At 42.3% G+C, this 14,339-nt stretch overlaps 1 protein-coding gene across 3 annotated transcripts in view; it reads left to right on the top strand.

Annotated features, from left to right (window-relative positions):
• The window catches only part of PTPRM (protein tyrosine phosphatase receptor type M), a 946,104-nt gene that overhangs the window by 889,216 nt on the left and 42,549 nt on the right, over window positions 1-14,339 (top strand). For all 3 annotated transcript variants that reach the window (XM_049900161.1, XM_049900160.1, XM_049900159.1), the window contains 6 exons: window positions 4,575-4,691; window positions 9,338-9,492; window positions 9,738-9,873; window positions 11,899-12,048; window positions 12,867-13,040; window positions 14,012-14,143. In XM_049900161.1, coding sequence (XP_049756118.1) covers window positions 4,575-4,691; window positions 9,338-9,492; window positions 9,738-9,873; window positions 11,899-12,048; window positions 12,867-13,040; window positions 14,012-14,143 — 864 coding nt within the window. The remainder of the gene's footprint in view (window positions 1-4,574; window positions 4,692-9,337; window positions 9,493-9,737; window positions 9,874-11,898; window positions 12,049-12,866; window positions 13,041-14,011; window positions 14,144-14,339) is intronic.

The following is a 14,339-nucleotide window of genomic DNA, read 5'->3' as shown; positions in this document are numbered from 1 at the left end:
CCCAGATTCCTCCGGCATGTGATGTGTTTATCCAGACAGAAAAAAGCAGGAATTCCTTTTTTTTAAGAGCAAAATAATAACTTCACACAAATCCAAGAAGTTAAAAAGATACTGAAAGGAACCCAATTTAGAGAGGTTTTTAGTAAGCTAAAAACAGATGTGATGGAGACATGGGATGGGGCGGACGGATCTGATATGGCCGGAGCACCTCCTGGGCCCGCCCAGTCAGGCGGCTCTGCGTGGGAGCGCTGCCTTGGTAAAGGCTCTGGAAGGAAGCAGCCCACGTCGTCCTCGTCTAATCGCTCCTCACCTGGGGCGTCCAGGCACACAGAGTCAGAAGCCACACTGTATGCAGAACAGGCCGAGCCATCTTTTGTTCGTTTGCTCGGCTTTGAGCCGCCAGGCACCAGGCTGCAGCGCTTCGGAGGCGGGGCGCCTGTACCCCTTGCGGTCAGGGGGCGCGGCCGGGAGAGCTGGGCAGGGTCGGATTTCCAGTGGAGCAGGAGGTTGCTCAGGTCACTGGGGGCGCTGCTCAGGAAGAACAGGGGCTTTTGCTTTCCCTGATCCTAAGGCATTGAAGCCCCCACACCCGTATTTACTGAAAACCAGGGAGTGAGGAGGGTAAGGAGTCAAATAGAATAGGTGACCATACAGATTTTTCAAAATGCCATATGACAGTTGCATCCTATATTAGGAAAATCATTTTTATTAGTTTTTTTTTTTTTTAAGATAGAGGTAGTGTATAACATAGGTTGTAGGCGTGGGCGTATGTTTTGTTCTCTTGTAATTTTCAGGAAAATGTGAATTTTTAAATCCTGTTCATTCCATTGAGAATTAATTTTAAAAATACAGTCTAATATACTCTAGTTGTTTTTTGTTTATCCACTACCTTCTGCTCACATAATTGAAGTCACCAAAAGGCAACAGCAAGTCCCCAATATGGAAAAGAATCAAATATGTACCACCTAAGCATCTTTGTTAATTAGCATTGTGTAGTGCTAGAAATTCTATAAGTGAAATTATGGTTGCTATCAAATTTGACATTGCTGAAATATACATGATCTCAGACTTGCTGTGCATCTAGGAAAGGAACTAGAAAAATTATAGACATGTCTTACTCTGGGATAGTTTAGATCCAGCACAATCTCAATGAGTAAATTTCTGAAATACTATAGATGAGCCCTTTTTATAGTCATAGATAATGCTCCCAAGAGAGAAAATGACTCCCAAAGGAGACTGAAAATGCAATGAGGGCGGGGACCATCTTTATCTTATGCTCCACTGTATCCCCAGCTCCTAACGTGCCTGGCTTACATCTTCGCAACTAAGGACAAGAAGGTTTATGGAGAGCTACACTGAATCAACTGCCAGAAAATTCTGTAACGAAGTAGCTAAAACAATGACCAGCCACATACCACAGTGGAAACAGTGTACCACAGGCATTTGGCATTCTGCAAAGGTCATCTCAGCCCATATTTCTTTTTTTTGTAAACCTTCCCAGTCTGGGATTTTCCTTCCTGCACATATCCAGCCTTGACCCACATGATCCTGTCCCATGTAATTCCATTGTAGTTATACCTGTTACATACATAGACTATAAGGACACAATGCCAGGTGTTGCAGGGAATGAAGAAATAAGCAAAAAAAAAAAAAAGTTACCATCAAGTCAACACCAACTCAAGGTGACTCTGTGTTACAAAATAGAACTACTCTGTAAGGTTTTCTTGGCTGTACTCTTTACATTAGCAGATTACCAGGCCTTTCTTTCATGGCACTGTTAGGGTGGGTTCGAACCACCAACCTTTAGGTTAATTGAGCACAAACCATTTGCACCACCCAGGCACCTAGAAATAAGGTGCCAGAAATTACCTGTCAGGATGTAAAACAAAGCCCTTTACATCCTGACAGGTAATGTAGCTAGCCAATAAGCAATAATATCAAGATTTTAAGAAGGGTGTCACATTAGCAGAATAAGCCCATTTTATCAGGAGATAAAAATGAGAGTTCACATCTATGGAATAAAAACTTTAGAGGGGTGTGACATTTGAGACATACTTGAAGAATGGATAAAATTTTCAACTGAGAAGATATGGATGGGAGGAAAACATTCCAAACAGAAGGAATGGCGTGAAGAGGGGTATGGATCATGGTGAAGATTTGGGGATTGGGGCAAACCACTTGTCCTTGAACATAAAATATGTGCAGATAGAAAGGACAATAGTGAAAGATAAGGCTGAAAATGCTAATTGTGACCAAGTGAAAAAAAGTCCTTACATACCAGCCTCAAAAATTTCTATGTAATTTCGTGGGCAGTAGTTGGAAATAGAAGATACTTGAGCAGAGGAAGTAAATGCCATTAGGATTACATTTTGGAAGGATTTTTTTGGTGTTGGTATGTATAGAATATCCACGCAAGAAGTCACCAGAGCATATATGCATCTGTGTGACTATATGCATATATATATATAAAATAAAGCACATAGGCGGCACAGTTACAGATACTTCCTAGACATCACCAAACACCTCATGGGATTGGATATCTGGGTTTGAGGGATTAGGACCATAGGTTCTTGGGACATCTCAGTCAATTGGCATAATATACTTCATAAAGTTATGTTCTACATCGTAGTTTGATAAGTAGCATCTGGGGTCTTAAAAGCTTGCAAGCAACCATCTAAGATACAACTATTGGTCTCTACTCATCGGAACAAGAAAGACAGAAGGAAACAAAAGACTCAAAGAAGAAACTAGCCTATAGGACAAAGAATCTATGCAAACCACAGCCTCATCTATTCTGAGACCAGAAGAACTAGATGGTACCCGGCTACCACTACCAACTGTTCTAATCAGGGCCACAATAGATGGACCCTGATAGAATGGGAGAAAAATGTGGAACAGAAGTTCAAATTTCTAAAATAAATAATAATAATAACATAAAAACAGATCTATTGGATTAGTCAAGACTATTGCCCTGAGATACTCTTCAAATGTTTAACTGAAATAACCTCTGAGGTCACCTTGTAGCTAAATAATAAATTGGCTCAAAAAATAATATCACCCATAAGTACTGTGCTTTTTTTAGGAAATTACCCACATGAGACCAAACAGTCAACAATTACTTTAAAACAAAGTTGAGAATGTTAATGGGACAGGGAAATTCGATTAATAGAAACAGAATAACCAGAAGAGAAGTAATGAGCATGTTCATGCGTTGTGAAGAATGTAACTGATGTCACTGAACGACTTGTGTAGAAATTGTTGAATGGAAACCTAAAATGCTATGTAAACCTTCACCGAAAACACAATAAAATACTATTGGGAAAAAAAAAAAAAGAATACATCACCAGGGCCTAAACTAAGATTGTGGCCAGGGGAGTAATAACTTGGAAAATGTATTTCAGAGGTATTTCAAAGACACTCTTAGTTAGACTTGGAGACGGACTGGGTTTTGGAGAAGAAATCAGCAGATTTTTGCCTGGTTATCTACTTCCAAAAATCATCCAGTGAAAGTCCTATGGATCACAATGCGACTCAATCCACAAAGGTCACGGAGATGATGCAGGACCACCAGCGTTTCATTCAGTGTGTGTGTGGGGCCACTCTCCAAGAGTCAGGGACAGATTTGAAGAAGCTAACAACAACAAACTGGCAAAACTGTAGTGCCATTAACATAGAAATCAGGAAGAGAGGAATTGATGTGGGTCAAAGAATTCTCTTTGGGACATACTGCCTTTGAGGTGATGCCAGGGCATTCAGGAGACGATGCGCACAAAGGAAGTTAGAAATAGGGCCGGAGTGGAAATTCATCCACCGAGGGGCAACTATGGGAATGGCGGGAACTGCCAGGAATTCAGAAGAGAGGGAACAGAAGAGGCTATGGACAGCCTGGGAGTACGGCCACAGATCCCCAGCAGGGTGCTCCAACTGTTCCCTTCTCCCAGCAGTTTGCAAGGAAGGGGCAAGTCAAACAAACTCCTTCTACCTGAAAAATCCTCAGGGATTTCAAATAATATGAAACAACTATTCATATTTTGTGAAGTTTTATATATTGAATTTACTCAGATTAAAATCAATCTATAGTTCTAACTTGGGAAAATCACACAGCCACTTCTATCTTAAGAAAAAAAAAAAACTACTATTGGCTCTGATTTCCTGCTCACCCTCCTCAAAGACTGTCAATCAGTTTCTGAAATAGCAGATACCTAAAATTCAGAGGAGCTAAAATATTGCAAACTGCCTATTATCGTTCATTTGTCCAGGCCATCCCCTGAGTAGAGGTACACAGGAAATGAATGGTTCCTGTAACTGGGATATTTTAGTATAAATATAATTTGTCTTTACTTTAGACAATGTTGCTAGGTCTGCCCCTCCCACAACGAAATTTTGTTTTCTTCTGGGAGAGAAAAAAGGTATAGGTGACCTACCCAAAAAAATAGACCTTGCTCTTAAGTTTACAGCTTTTTTCGTGTGTGCAAATTTTATCCTACAAATCCTAGTGACCTGTCATTGGGGGAGCTTCAAAAAAAAAAAAAAAAAAAACCCTAGACCTTTAATTTCCTTTGTGTTTTCTAAAGGTCAAATGCTGCAAATACTGGCCAGATGACACAGAGATATATAAAGACATTAAAGTCACCCTGATAGAAACAGAGCTACTAGCAGAATATGTGATAAGAACATTTGCTGTTGAAAAGGTAAGTTTTTATACTACTTTTAAAAGCTATGGTTGGGTGTTAGTGGTATTACACTAGCCTCATTTAATCTAGGATAATTTAAATCTGTTCACAGCAGAATGCAGGTAGGTCCTAGCTAGTGGTTTCTCAGGACTGCATCTTATCCTCTGGGTCTGTTAAGAGCTCAGTTCCATCATTACAGCAAGTCATTCCCATTTCATAAGAATCTGTAATTTGCAGCTAAACCAAAAAATAATGTCAATTTATCTGTTAACTTTTTTATTCTACCCATCTGTTTCTCTTTGTTCACAGATAGTTTGATAAATTTCCTTCATATTGTATGTTCACATGGGTTTTCTGTTGGTGAGTTAGTACCAGTGTTGAGAAACAGGCCCCAGCTCCTCTGGAACCCCTCTCCTCCCTTGAGACTTTTCAAGCCTACTTTTTAACATGGACTGATGGATTTTCCAGGTAGAAGTGACCCACCTGGAAACACAGATGGCTGACTGGCCATGAGACGTGGGAAACTCTGGCATGAGCAATACATTCGGTCATCCTCACTCCCAGTTGAGTTTAGCCTTTTGCAGTTGTTAGTGTTGGGTCGGGGAGTGCTGTGCTGTGGCTCTACTTGGCCTCATTCCGTGTGTGCTTCTCTGGGAAGCATTGTAGGGCATAAAAGGGAATTTCCTCATTCTCTGTCTTTCTGCTGACATGTGGAGGGGCTGGAAGTGATACAAACCACAGTCCATCCAGAAAAGTATCACAGGTAGGCTGTCGAGACAGTGGAGGTGGTGTGGCTGAGGAGCACTCTGCCTTCCAGTCCTCATCTCGCCTTCAATGAAGGGGACACACCTTTTGTCTCTGAGGTTTGCAGACTTCCGTATTGAGAGCTGACTCTGCCGAGCAGAGCACTGCACATCAGCACCGGATGTAGCCATTTTGCCATGAGTGTGTTCAGGGAAAGCCCCCCTCCTTGAACAGTAGCAGGTCCATTGGGAGTACCTGGGCTGTAGGTGGACTGCTGGGACTGGGTGCTGGGCCTTCCTCTCTACTCTCCCCCCACTGCGTCTAAAAGCACTTCTCAGGTTAACAAGAACAGTTTAAGGAGGTCAAGGAAATTGCAGCATCTGCTTATTCAGTAATTTTCCCTGACTTTTTGAACTACCTACGCGACTTTGCAAATCCATATTTGTCATAGAATCACAAGGCTGAAAAGACTTTAGTTTATTTTAATCTGTTTCTCATACTATTTAGCATTTTTTTCTTGGCATGTCTTTTTAAAGAAGCAGGCAGGAGGTGTAGAGACTTCAAAGAATGTGGAGTTCTGGGGACTCAAGTCTTCAAGCTCTGAGCCTCACGCTTTGATGTCACTTTTTTTCCTTCTGAGGCAGGATTGGTGAAAAAAGCACACATGGAGGATTTTTGTATGGCTCTTGGCAAGAGCACTCATGAATAACTGCATCAAAACAGATAGTGATAAAAGACCCTCAATGTTTTTTTCTTTAAAAAAAAAAAAATTCCTCCAAAAGCCGTCACTTAAACACAGAGTTCTTTGAACAATAGTCAGCTCTCTAATAAGCCGCAAATGCATCTCTCTTGCTAAAGGAAGGGCTTGTTTGTTTGTTTGCTCGTTTTTAACCTCTTATTGTACTCTCCTACTCCCCAGCTGCACAGAAACGTTTCTGAAACACCCAGTTATTTCAGTCATTAGACAAGCAACAAAGAGGTGGTAGAAGGAAGGGGAGCTCGTTAATGCATTTGGGGAAATCAGAACATGTTAGTGATTTTCTAACTGGGCAATTGGAATCTTTAAGAAAAACAAATCATTAGTACTCTTGTGGAGCTCTCCACGTAGGCTTCAAACTTTCTCATTAGAGGAGAAAGAAGAAAAATAGTCGAGCGTGTACTTTTGAGATTCCTGCAATTCTGATTCTATTTTGAGACTATGTTCCAGTGGGGAACCTAAAGGTGAAAAAATGGATTTGTGCTTTATTCTGCAAAACAAGCAGACACATTGCAGCTTGAAAACTGGTGAATTCCTGTTTTGCATCTGATTGTCACCTTTCCTTTCCCACATATCCGATGACTCAAAACTAAACAAAATTTTAATATCATACGGTGTCCATCCTGTTGGGAGGAAGACAGTCCTAGGTCTCTGTGGATCAAGGCTCTCTGCTGAATCTATCCCATCTCTAATGGGCAGGAAGGAAGCTGACGATGGACACTGAATTCTCTCTACCCAGGAAATGCCTGCAGTTCAGAGGGGGCAGTGATCTACTGCCTCAAAGACAGGACATGTGGAGAGTGATTTGTTCCCTCCACAAATATTGATTAAACATCCGCTCTGTGCTAGGCACTATTGTATGTCTTGGGTGCTTCTTTCCTGCTGTAGTACATGGAAAAGTGGGTAATAGCACTTTTTATATATCAGTAATGCTTGCTATAATTTAAAATAAAAAATCTAATTGATATCATTTGGGAAGTACTTGGTTTGTGGTCACTGATCACATCTATAATTTTCTTCCCCAAATGTGTTACAGAACAGCAAAAGGAGAAGCCACCATGTTAATGAACAAGAATTAGGGCTGGCTCAGGAAGTTTCCTTTGCTAATCTTATAAATAGTGAACATATGGCAGGGGTGGTGGTATTTGAGAAAAAAGTTTTCTGAATACCAGAAACTGGCATTTACCTTGCTCAGAAAAAGTCTTGGAGAAATCAGCTAGGGGCCTATCTCATGATGGATGGAATTGAAGACTTGGGGATACTGGAGCTGAAATCTAGCAAAGCTAGAAAGGGGCATGCTAAAAAACAAAATGAAGCAAAGCAAAAACACTACATGGGAGTAGTGTCCCCTTTGGAATAATAAATATTTATTACAAGTAAGCTTTCCCAGTTCATGCGATGCTTAGCACCCATTGGGAGGATCCGTGCCACAGTCACCATACATAGAAGCCAGGGAGAGCTCTCTAGGCACTTGGAGGTGTTCTTGGGCAACCGTATTTCTTCTGATGGAAAGTTGGGAAGGGCCAAATGTTTCCATGGTTTCAGTGATAAGAAATTTGGGCTCTACCTGCCAAGTAATACTATTCTGTGACCACAGAGCATATTAGCAGATGACAGTGTTGATTTTCATTTGTGACTCCCTAACTGCGTAATTCCTAAATACTTAAACTCCGTGAAAGAATAGCATCTCAGAGAAATAAAGCCTCAACATTTGTGGGCTATTAAACTAACACACATTACCACATTGATAGCAAACAAGTCTTATATTAAACTCCGTGATTGTTTGCTTCTGCCAGTCTTTCAAAGCACATGAATATTCTGAATTTCTTCTTTTCTCATTGATTTTTGTGAATAATGACTGATGGTGAATGTGGTAAGGTTAATGGGTGTTTAATTTTACAATATAGAACACCAAACCTAGGGCGTCACACAAAGATGGTATTTGGTAAGCACTCCTTATAAAAGGGAAGGAGGTCAAATCTGATCCCAAAATTACACTGGCCTTGATTCTGGAAGTAATTTTCACATTCACAGAAATCTTTTGCTTTAAAACACAACCTTGATACATATACTCATAAAAAAAAAAAAAAAAAGCTAGAAAAAAAATAGTGTGTATAAATCAACCTGATTATTCTGAAAAACACTAAGTTATCTTTCCTTTTGCCTTCCCTTCAGTTCGATGGCCAGGCGACCCTCTCCAATTCACTGATCTAACATTGAATTCCAGCAGATACACCCCTTGGTTTCCATGGTATACATTGCCTGGTTCCCACAAGCCAGACCATGACACCGGTTTGCAGACGGGAGGCAGTGTTCTCAGACTCTGGAGACTAGCACTAGCCATCGTGCCCAATACCTGGCAGTCATCCAGTTGTTGGTGATTGAATGAATGGGTTCATTGTTTACCTGAATAAAAGAGAAACCTAACAAACTGAGTTGCCAGTGGGGAGTAGCCCACTTTCATTCATACAGCCAACACCTCTGAGTACCCACTGTGGGTGCCCCTCAGGGGCCAGTTAACCAGTAAGCAAGGTATACACAGGCTTATTGGTGTTTACTTACTAATCTGTAGTGCACAATTTCACATGGGTTTCACCACATCTTTGATGTGACAAAAAACAGGTGAAACTGTGGAGTAGAGATTAGTAAGTAAGCACAGGTAAGCCTGTGCGTACCTTGCTCATTGGCTAACCTGTCCTGTTTTGTTGAAGGCCCTCTACAAAGAGATTCCAGAACAAAAAAGACCCAGAACCAAGGGTCTTGCATTTCGGTAGCTGATATCGGGGACACAGACATCCTTCAATTCCTTCAGGTCCCTGCTCTGTGCCTCACCTCACAGCACACTGTAGGCTGTAAGGGACACACAAACTTTTACCATATTCTACCTTTTAGAAAGGAACTTCAAAGAATGAAAGAGCCCCATCAGCTTGCTGGAATTGCATACGTAAAGTAGCATTTTACTCAAACGTCACCTCTGGCTTCACACCCCTGAACATCTTCCTGAGTAATAGAGCTTTCAGATTGTGTATTAAATCTAAGAATGACCTCCTTCCCCAGCAATGCAGAGTTTTCTAGCCCTACGCTTACAATTTAGGGGTACTGTGCACTCCCCTAGTTGTTCTTGCTTATCATTTATTTTCCCTTGTCCCCCTCCTATGGGCAGAGAGGCATTCATGAAATCCGGGAAATCAGACAGTTTCACTTCACTGGCTGGCCGGATCACGGTGTCCCATACCACGCTACAGGGCTGCTGGGGTTCGTGCGGCAGGTCAAGTCCAAGAGCCCGCCCAACGCAGGCCCGTTGGTGGTGCACTGCAGGTAAGCAGGGTGCCCGGGCCTCTCACAGAAGCTGGTGGCTCATGGGCACAGGGGCTCCTTGGGGTGATGAAAACATCTGGAACTAGGCGGTTACACAACGTTGGGAACGCACGGAATGTTACTGAGTTGTAGGCATTAAATGGTACATTTTGTGTTATGTGACATTCACTTCAATAAAAACTTTTAAAAAGCAGCAGCACAGTGGCCCCTGTCCCTTCCACTGACAGACCTCTCTTTTCATTCAGTGCTGGCGCCGGGCGGACGGGCTGTTTCATCGTCATCGACATCATGTTGGACATGGCGGAAAGAGAAGGGGTGGTAGACATCTATAACTGCGTCAGGGAGCTGCGTTCACGGAGGGTGAACATGGTGCAGACAGAGGTACTGCAGGCCACCCCAACCCTGGAGCTCTGGTCCCCAGTGTCTCTACTCCTCCCCCTCCCAGAACCAAAAGGAAAGAAATCGCAGCAGTTCTCACCATAAACCTCTCAAGAAGGAAAAATTACATACCTGGCCATTCCTGTTTCCTTCTTTCTTGCTTCCTTCGTTTTATTTTTCCTTTCATAAACAAACAGAAAGGCCAGGAGTCTTCCAAGTAACAGAGTCTGCAACCAGAAGCCTAATTTGCTCTATGCATCTGATTCATGGGACCAGGCTGTAGTCTCTACGTTAGCATTCAGGGTTCCCATATTATTATTAATCTTTTAACTAGCTGGTAACCAGACTAAGGCCACTCCTGAGAACAGCCAGCCATCTGCCAAGTGGCTGTAGGGTAATCTCTGCGTTTTGGTCTTCTCCAGGGTTGCTGGCAAGAACGGTAGCCTACTGTCCCTAAAGCTCACATTCATTGGCCTGGCGCGGTGGGAATTTCCTGACTTGTAGAAGTGCTCTATGTCACCTAGTAACTCCATAAACTAGAATTCAAGGTGTATCAGGAATTTAAGCTTTTGAGAAACAGTGTTAGGTTCTGTTCCTAGGAAATTCATTTTTACTAATATTTTATCACTTCTAGTAGGCATTACAGCTACCACCTAAAAAATGATTCATGAAGTAGAATGAGGAATAAGTAATAATCCCTTCTTAGATTGTGCATTAAAGTTTACAAAAGCCAGTGGGAAACCAAATTTCTTTTTTCTTTTAACAAACATAAACAAAAAGAGTAGAAACTGTCAGTGCTGCTCTCAGCCTCTTTTCTTTGGGATAAGAAGATTTTGTTTTAAAGATAATAATAATAATTTATTTTTAATGTATATTACAGTTGATCAGATATTACCACAAGCATTTTCTCACTCTGTCCTTTTATTTAAAAAAAAAATAAGGTGTTGTTTAATTGGAGTGGCTGTTTTTGAGAATTAAGAGTTATAGTTATCTATAGAAATTAAAAAGTAATAGATTTTTTTACATCTAATGTAATGAAAGAGCTATAATAAACATGGTAAAACTTTACTAATTAGTTGTAGGGAAAATCAGTGCCAATTCAGAATAAAAGGACCCATTTTCTGACTGCAGGTTTATTTAGCAAATATCTGAGTTCTCCTGTGAACGCATACAAGCAGTCCCCAGGCGACAGACATCCAGCTTGTGGACGACTAGTACTTGCCCTTTAACGTTATGTCAGTTTGCCCTCACTCTGAAACGACTGAACCCACCCTACTCAGACAACAGATTCTTCATCCCCGTTGCCTTCACTTGGTGCTCGTGCAGCTCTTACATCACTGCAAAGGCTTCGAGCATTTTCTTGCACTGTGTACCTGTTCCACATACCTACAAATTTTACTTAAAGACACAGTTGGGAACGGATCTCACTCATAACCTAGGACGTGCCTGTAACGGCTTTTGTAATTACCGCGTTAATTAATGTTTTTAAAAAATAAGTGTTTCTAAATGCTCGGGACGTTTTGGTTTCATAGCAGTGTCCAATTTCCCTGGACCTTCTTTACAACAGTAATTTGATTAGCAAATCTTCCTTTCATTGTAGAGGTAAAATTCTGCTCATTTCACACCTGAACTATTGAATTCCAAATTAGTGGAATCAGAGCTAAGTTTTTTTCTAGCCTCATTTATTACAGTACTACAGTGCTGGCTTGATATTTATCAGTGCTTGATTGCTTTCAATCAGTCCGTAAAACACTTCTGCTTTGAGCCCGCTGGTGCAGCCACACGTGGCTAGCCAGGTGACTTGCCAACCTGTGCTGTGTTGGGAACCGGATTTCTGACACTGGAATACCCACTCCCCTGGTGCTCAGGTTCTCAGGTTTCTGTTCTGTCAGGAGTGCATGGTCTGCGAGAGACCACTGTCCCCTTATCTGGATTGTGTGGGGTTACAACTGCCGCTGTGGCTTCCCTCCTCTGGCTCTTGGCCACCTTAATTTCTCTCTCACTAACTAGTCCTGTCTGCTTCACCAGGAGCAGTACGTGTTCATTCATGATGCAATCCTGGAAGCCTGTCTTTGTGGAGACACCTCTGTCCCTGCTTCCCAAGTTAGGTCTTTATACTATGATATGAACAAACTGGACCCTCAGACAAATTCCAGCCAGATTAAAGAAGAATTCCGGGTAAGTCATACCAAAGGTTGGCTCTAAGCTTGCTCCTTATAAAGGATCTCCAAGTCAGCTCTTAGACCCCTGAACTAACACATGGCTTCTCAACCTCAGCACTATTGACATTTGGGACCAGATAAGTCCTTGTTTGGGGCGCTGTCCTGTGTTTTAGGGCATTTAGCAGCATCCCTGGCTTCCACCCACTGGATACCAATAGCACCATCACCTGACCTCCAGTTGCGACAATGAAAAATGTGTCCAGACATTGCCAGACATCCCTGGGAGTGGGGCGATTGCCTAGTTGAGAACCACTGGTCTAATAGGGCCATTTCTTCCCCCTTGAAAGCATACAGAAAGGTGTCCCCACACACCCTGAACCCTTTGTTCACAGTGTAACCACAGGTACAAACCATAGAAATGTGCATTAAGACTTTCTGGGCAGCATTTCTTCATTGAATTCCTCATATGTACCTGGCTCTAGGGCCAAACTCTTCCCCGACCTCTTACCTTCCAAATCCCCAGATGTGCAGCTCTAGTCAGACTTGATGGTGCTTAATCCTAGGGATCCAAGTGGCCCTTAATGCCTGTCTCTGGCCCTTATGTCTGATGAGCACAGCCTGTGGACAAGATCCGGGGAGCAAAAAGAGAAATGAAAATTTACCTGTTTGTGGCAGAGCCTCCCTGTATGGGGTGTTTGAGTGTGTATGTATGTGTCTATGGGGGGCAGGGGGAACTGTCTTGTAGTTAGCTCCAGAAAACTTGGGTCTTTTAGGTTCTGAATGTGAGACAGATGTCCAGCCACCTCTTCTACATGTCTGTCTTTGGTTGTGTAGACCCTGAACATGGTGACACCGACGCTTCGTGTGGAAGACTGCAGTATAGCGCTTTTGCCACGGAACCATGAGAAGAACCGGTGCATGGACATCCTGCCCCCAGACCGGTGCCTGCCCTTCCTCATCACCATTGACGGGGAGAGCAGCAACTACATCAATGCCGCCCTAATGGACGTAAGCCCTCTGTCCACAGGACAGGGAAGCTCTGTGCTCTCGTGGGACGAGGCCCTCTGATTCTACTCACCTACTCTTGTGTTCTTTTTGATACAAACTATCTTTTCAGCCAAGTGCATTTCACATCGCACATATGTTTTTTTGCCAGGGCTAAGGCTCTCCGTCTCTCAGAGACAACCCATCCAGAAGATTGATAAATGAAATGTGCCAGTTACTCTAAGAACACTTAAATTTTTAACCTGCTGACCAGAGAGCAAGAAACAGCTATTAAGTCACTGAGGCAGTGAGGTGGGATAATGTGGTTTGCAGCATTATTCAGCCCCCTCTCCTCCAAACATTGGCGGTAATTACCGTGAGGGGAAAATTGCCCATCAGTGCAGACCTACGCAGCTCATTCCTTCCTGTCAGTCTGTTTACCCTAATGAATGAACACTTGCTCTTCAGTTGATGGAAAAAGTGAATGAATATTTTCAGAGCTAATGTGGAAATTTTAGTTCTACCTGGGTGATACCAGTAAAAGCGAACTTCAATTTGTTTGAAGCTCCCCAGAGCTGTAAAGAACAACTGTATCCTTTCACAACAGAAGTAGCTAGCCAGTCACACATACAGATGACAAGCAAGCAGGTTTTAGGGAAGGTAGAACTATTTTAATTATGCTTAATTTTTTAAGTAAAGTTAAATATTCTCCATTAAAGTAATTATGTATATGGGTAATATACCCTTCTACCAGAAGTATCAAAAATTCATAAGAGATACTAAGTTTCCATGATATCAAACTAAGAATCTCTTATTATTGTTATTTTGCTGATAAGTTCATATTTAGTCTATTCTGGGGTTGATGATGGTGATACAATTCAACAGTTGCTAAATAGGTTCTGTGTTTTGTGCCACAAGTTTCCATGTGTACAGAATAGCTTCCTTCTGTAACGTTTTCCTGGGTATATTTGGATCTTTCTGGTTTGTGTTTGCAGAGCTATAAACAGCCTTCAGCTTTCATAGTCACCCAGCATCCTTTGCCAAACACAGTCAAAGACTTCTGGAGACTGGTCCTGGACTATCACTGCACATCTGTAGTTATGCTAAATGATGTGGATCCTGCCCAGGTGAGACCCACTAACTATTGTAGTCAGAGCTGGTGCTACAGGTTGGCATCCGGGTTTGCTTTGTCTGTGTGTGAGAAGGGCAGGCACGAGAACCAGGCCACAGACATAAGGCGAGGACTGAGAATGGCAACGGAGAAGTGTGGATGTGAAAAAGCAGGTGGAGTCAGGGCTTAGAGCAGAAAGTTGGAAGAAAACA

The sequence above is a fragment of the Elephas maximus genome, chromosome 11 (assembly GCF_024166365.1).
Source record: "Elephas maximus indicus isolate mEleMax1 chromosome 11, mEleMax1 primary haplotype, whole genome shotgun sequence".
In the NCBI taxonomy this organism is placed as follows: domain Eukaryota; kingdom Metazoa; phylum Chordata; class Mammalia; order Proboscidea; family Elephantidae; genus Elephas; species Elephas maximus.
This window is presented reverse-complemented; position numbering and strand designations above follow the sequence as displayed.